The sequence below is a fragment of the Convolutriloba macropyga genome, chromosome 9 (assembly GCF_964194025.1).
Source record: "Convolutriloba macropyga chromosome 9, txConMacr16.3, whole genome shotgun sequence".
Classification (NCBI taxonomy): domain Eukaryota; kingdom Metazoa; phylum Xenacoelomorpha; order Acoela; family Convolutidae; genus Convolutriloba; species Convolutriloba macropyga.
The window spans coordinates 60,249,600-60,255,997 of record NC_134476.1 but is presented as its reverse complement, the minus strand read 5'-3'; the positions used below and the strand labels follow the sequence as shown (position 1 = coordinate 60,255,997).

Genomic DNA, 6,398 nt, shown 5'->3' with positions numbered 1-6,398 from the left:
CTATTATAGCCACCCTGAAATTATACCACCCATTATGGTATTGTTGTTGTTGTTGTTGCTGTTGCTGTTGGGGATTTACAGCTGTGCTGAAGGGTCTAAGGTCCTAGTCGTCAAATTAAAATAATGTCCAATAGTTTCTACAGTTTTGACAATCGCAGAACAATTGCCAAGTGCAAAAATTTTGCTCAGAAATTTTCTTCTCAAAAAAATTCCACATTGTACGTAATATTCGGTTTTTCAGTCCAGATGGTTCCCTTGATTTTATTAAATTTTCTAGGCGGTTCGCAATTCGACAGGTTTTAAAGGTGAATTCGCTGCGCGCTTTCTCTGTTCGAGTTTTTGTCATTTTGAAAATTTCGTTGTTCCTTGTCTCTTTCATATGTACTTCAGGTAACTCGATGCCGTTATTCTCTTCATTCAAAGCTTTTGAAACCAGCAATATTCGTTAAGTTGGATAAACATTGGTAATGGCAATACGTTTAATAGTCGAAGCTGGCTTTTGTATTCTGTATCTTTATTTCCCGTTGTCCATTTGACTAGCTTTTTTTGAAACTTTTCCAGAATTTGAATTTCTGTTCTTCCTGCAGTCAAGCACGTGAAACCATACAGCAAAACTGGCAGAATTCAGGACTTATATAATCCCAATTTCACAAACGTGTTTACTTTAGTTGCAACATTTCGCTTAAGCATGTACAGAACTTTATTTGCTTTCTTCATTCTTTCTTCAATATGTTGTTTCCACGATACATCAGCCGCCACGTGAATACCCAGATCTTTGACAGTCGTGGATTTCGCCAAATCCTTTCCCATCAATTTGTACTGTTGGCCTCTACTTCTGAAATTCAGATACGCACACTTGTCTATTGCCAGCTCCATTTTGTTTTGGATTATCCAATTCTCAATCCCAGTTAGATCATCTTGGACTTCCCAGTAGCTTCTTTGTACAACCAAAATTTTAAGATCATCAGCGAAGATAAAGGGCTCGGAAAACATCAGGACATCTGAAAGATCGTTAATAATTATACAGAACAGTATAGGGCCTAGGAGTGACCCCTGTGGTACCCCGCTTGTTATATCGAGTATCTTCGAACTGGTATTGTCCACACGCACATATTGTCGTTGATCACTCAAGTAGTCGATTAAAATTTCGAGCAAACATCCTCCAACTCCAATGTCAATCAATTTTTGAATTAAATCATAATGTGGTACTTTGTCAAAAGCTTTTGAGAAGTCAGTGTAGAAAGCAATAACCTCTGATTGAGGGTCGTGATCAAGAGCTTCATATATTTTTTTGAGAAACAGCAGCATATTTGTTTGCACAGGTCTTCTCCTTACAAAACCATGTTGACTCTTAGTTAGGAAATTTTGAAAATGATTATACAAGGCAATGTGTATACATTTTTCCAGAATCTTGCTATCAATGTTCAATAGTGAGACAGGCCGGTAGTTTTCAAGTTTTCTTCGGTCCCCTTTTCTGAAAATAGGCGTTATGGCGGCAATTTTCCAGCTATCGGGTATTTTTCGCAGCTTTTTTATGTTCCGAAGGACAGAATGCATGATGTTGCAGAGATTCTTGCTCGTCTTTACGTAAACAACTGGAGGTATACCTTTCGGTCCTCTGGATTTTGTGGCATCAATATGATCCACTATATTTCTGTTGGTATTCTTCGAGATGTCAAAACTTGTAAGAGAGGGTTTCTGTACTTTGAAATCTTTCAAACTGAAATTAGTCTTTGGGGAGAACACGGAGTGAAAAAATTGATTTAACATATTTACTTGTTCGCATCGAAGTGAACTTTGCTTGGTATCATTCATCAAAACTTTGGGCACGCAAGCAGATTTGTTTAGGCTTTTCAGATGTTTAAAAGTTCTGTCTGTATTTCTCGATCCCAGTAAATTTTCTTGGTACACAACTCTGTCTCTTCAGCTGAATCAGTGACTTGGACTTGGACTTGGACAGTTTTAGAACCAACTATTTTCTGTAAGATGTTGGTTTATTCTCCTATAAACGTTTCTGTGTCTTCAGCTTATTAATCAAATTTGAAATACCACAGGAAATCCAAGGTGGCAGTGATTGTCTATGCCTTGTTCTTTTCGGGACATACAAATCAAAAATTCCGTCAAGATACCTTGTGAATTCTTCGCTCATTTTATTGATGTTGGTGTAACAAATTGACTGGAACGGTTTTTCAACAAGATGCTCGTTTATAGCGTCATAGTCAGCATTCCCAAAACTTCTAAAGTTCTGCATTAATGGTTTTGTTTCAGTAACTGGGTTTTCTAAGGATAGACGAATAGCTTCATGGTCAGTTAGATTATAGATAGATGGAAAAGAGATGTCTAATTCAGCGGATAGATGACAATTTTGATAGAATGCAGTATCAAAGATGTTGTTTCCACATGTCGGGAAGTCGATAATTTGCCGAAGCAATTTCTCTTCAAACATTTCGATGTTTTTGTCTTCAGTCTCCTTGGGACTATACAGTGTCTTCCAGTTTGCTTCTGGAAAATTAAGGTCTCCACAGATGACAATTGGTTTGTCTTTAGGAACGTTTCTCAGGAGCAGTTGGAAGTTCTCTGTCGTGTATCGATATGAGCTTGATATGGGTGGATTGTAGAACGCATATAGAAAAACGTGAGTGTCATTCAGAGTAATTTTACACGCTACACATGAGTTGGGTATAGTGGAATTTATTTTTTCCGATATCAGAGTATTTTTCACAGCAATGAGGGTACCTCCATGCGCATTTCTAAATCCAATCGTGGCCTGATCACTTCTATAAATATTGTAATTGTTAGGAAAGAGTTCGGAGTCATGAATGTTATCGTTCAACCAGTTTTCGCATAGACATAGAACATTATAATCTGAGTTAATTATTGCATTTACGAATTTTGATCTTCTTTCGATATTTACTAAGTTTCTTGTATTTAGTTGGAGGATATGGAGAAAGCCTCCTTGTCAGTGGGCATTCTGTACATCCAACTGCACTTTGACCCCATCATTGTAAAGTTCAAGATTTCGAATTTTCAATTTCTCCTTAGGTACACCTCCGTCAAGCAGCTCCCTTCGTTTTTTTAACATTTGATTTTCTTTCAGTGCCTCACCCCTCGACAACGCTGGCAGCATGTAAATATTTCTTTCGACCATACTATTTCTGAATTCTCGACTTTTTGCAAGAGTGATCATTTCTTGTTTCGTGTTCATTTGCCAAGGTTACTAATACCGTCCTTGGCTTTTTTCTATAATTTTGAAATTTTCCAAGTATTTGTATTTCCGTTACATTTGCATTTGCACCTATCGAATTGAGCAGATCGTTAACTTCATCGTTTGTTGGGACAAGATTTTCCCTTTTCGTTTTATTAGGATCCTCAGGTATCCCTTGTATTCTTATACATTTATTGATATTGTGACGTTTCGAGTTTTCATCAGTTTTAAATCCTTTAGGTTTTTCTGAAGTAGTTTCAACAGCTACTACAGCAGGATATGTTTTTTTCAACTTTGTCACACGTCATTTTTGTAGCATTCCCAATTTTATCATCCACTAAGTCCGTTAATCGCCTTTCCATAATCTTCAGTTTTTCCCCAACATCCAAGCTATCGACTTTTTCAGCAACTTTTGCCAGGGCTCGACAACGAATAAAGTTATCCCTTTCATTTTGTTCAACACAATTATTGCAGAGTTGCACGGCATTCATACCAAGCTCTTTAATGCCAGTAATTGCAGCTGGAGAAAGAGCTGTACATTCAGGAGTCAGATTCATGTTACAATTACATGCCACACAAGTATAACTCTTTTCGTTCGCGTTAACGACCCTCTTGCAAGTTTTACAATTTTTCCCCATTTCGTGTTATATTATTTTCTGAGCAAAATCAAGGAATCTAATCGCTAGGAATTTCTCAAAAAATTATCTTAACGACTGGGACTTTAGGTTAAAAGTTCTGATCCGGACCAAGGAACTTAATCTCTAGGAACTTCACAGAACTTAAACTAACCTCAAAGTTGATTATTTGTTGGCGGAGTTTTTCTTTCGTTGTTTTTGGGGTTTGCTATTTTTCTTTTTGCAAATTCGCTTCAAATCACCGTTGTTTCGTACGATTGAGAAGAGCGTTTTCAATTCGAGAAATGGATCCAAGTGAAGCTTACTGTACTTTTTCAACACTTTATCATTTTGCTTTCGGCGAGATAAGAGATTCTTGACTATATGCAACACTGGTATCTCAGTTTCTTTCAATTTGTTGTAGACGTCAGGAGCGCCTTCTCTGACACAATAAACAATTCCAACTATATCAACCTTTCGTTGTAGACGTTCGATTTCAACTTTTAATTGATCACCGTTGAGGGGTGTTCTATTATCGCTTTTCGGGCTTGTTACCGTATTATTGATAATATCGTGTCACAATATAATTTTGGTGTTATTTTCAACGTATCGCAATCGATTTTGTACTATCTTGTACTTATCTTTAGCGTTTGGATGTAGATTGTATCCTGGTTTCGAGATGACCTTCCCTCTGAGTCGTTTTCGAATGTTATCCCACTTCTCCAGAGAATGATGTAATGAGCTAGCTCCAACAATCAACATTTAAAAAGGGCAACCACGGCTACCCTGACATTCAATTATATCTGAAACTATTCAATATTTAATAATTATTTAATATTTAATATAATTGCGACAAAATTTTCTTGCGACAGTCAAAAATCAAGTAAAAATAAGATTAGAACTGTATCTTTGGTTTTGAAGCCCAAGTTTTTTGTACTTTTTCATATACGTGTGACACTCAGGAGTTGAGAGAATTGCAAAAACTTAACGTCAAAATGCCAAATGCTGTTTCACGAGAATTGTGGTGTGGGGGTACAAACGGAAAAGATCCTTATTATCTTTTGCACTATAATATCGATAAACAGTTTTGCAGAATTTTCAAACGTGGTAGTTCTTTCTGAAGTCTTAATTACCTAAACTAAAATTATTTAAGAAAAATGAACGATACAAGTGACTTAGATCAACAAATAGAGATGCTGAAGAGATGTGAAATCATCACTGAAGCACAAGTGAAAGCGCTATGTGCTAAAGCGCGTGACATTCTCATTGAGGAATCAAACGTTCAAAAAGTGGAAGCTCCTGTAACTGTTTGTGGTGACATTCATGGTCAATTCTATGATCTCAAAGAACTATTCAAAGTTGGTGGCGATGTCCCAGATACTAACTATCTTTTCCTTGGTGATTTCGTTGACAGAGGTTTCTACAGTGTGGAGACGTTTTTGCTACTTATAGCACTAAAAGTAAGGTATCCAGACAGAATAACTTTAATCAGAGGTAATCATGAAAGCAGACAAATCACGCAAGTTTACGGTTTCTACGACGAATGCTTAAGAAAGTATGGGTCAATCTCTGTATGGCTCTACTGCACAGAAATTTTTGACTTCCTCAGCCTTTCTGCGGTTATCAACGATCGAATATTTTGCGTTCATGGTGGCCTGTCGCCTTCAATCCAGAATCTAAACCAAATCAGGGCACTTGACCGAAAGCAAGAGGTACCCCATGACGGACCCATGTGCGACCTTCTTTGGTCAGATCCAGACGACACTACAGGTTGGGGATGCAGTCCGAGAGGCGCTGGATTTCTTTTCGGAAGTGATATTGTCCAGACCTTCAATCACGAGAACAATATCGAACTCATCTGCCGTGCTCATCAACTGGTAATGGAAGGCTATAAATGGCATTTTGGCGAATCCGTACTGACTGTATGGAGTGCGCCCAATTACTGTTATCGTTGCGGAAACGTGGCAGCCATTTTAGAACTCGATGACAATTTACAGAGATACTTCACCATATTTGAAGCTGCTCCTCAAGAACACAGGGCAGTACCTAATAAAAAGCCTCTTCCTGACTACTTTCTGTGAAATTCTTCAATTCGCTAACGATAGCTTTTCACAGCTCTATAACGGTGTTTAAGTAAAATTAGGACAGTAATTGACGGACAGATGATTGAAATGGTGACTGGTCTGTTGGCCCACATACAAGTTTGCTGAAAAAAGTAAAAATTACAATTAGCTGTCAAAAGTAATTCAACTTTTGAATCTACTATTGAATTACTATTTAACTATTGAATTTCTGAAACTACTGCCGATGAAAGAATGCATTCTGATGTCGCTAAATTTGAAAAAAAGTTGAGCTATTCTGAAAATTGAAGATAAAAGGCTATAAATTTCAGCGGTAAGGGAAATTTGCCCCGTAACGAGTTTTGAAATTTTTATAAGCACATTCGGTTTTGAGATCTGCTTCCTGATTGAAGTAATATGGGCAGCCCGTTTTCTGAGTACTGAGTTTACTGCTAATGATGCAAAAATTGAAAATGAAATTTCGACGAAGCCTCAACGACAAAACATTCTGAATGCAAA

General features: G+C 37.3%; 1 protein-coding gene across 1 annotated transcript; it reads left to right on the top strand.

The window, feature by feature from the left end:
- Positions 1-4,950: 4,950 nt before the first annotated feature.
- On the top strand, positions 4,951-6,084 carry LOC142345504 (serine/threonine-protein phosphatase 4 catalytic subunit). The gene has a single exon (XM_075397577.1). The coding sequence runs from the start codon at positions 4,977-4,979 to the stop codon at positions 5,898-5,900; it is 924 nt and encodes a 307-aa protein (XP_075253692.1). The 5' UTR covers positions 4,951-4,976; the 3' UTR covers positions 5,901-6,084.
- The last annotated feature ends 314 nt before the right edge of the window (positions 6,085-6,398 follow it).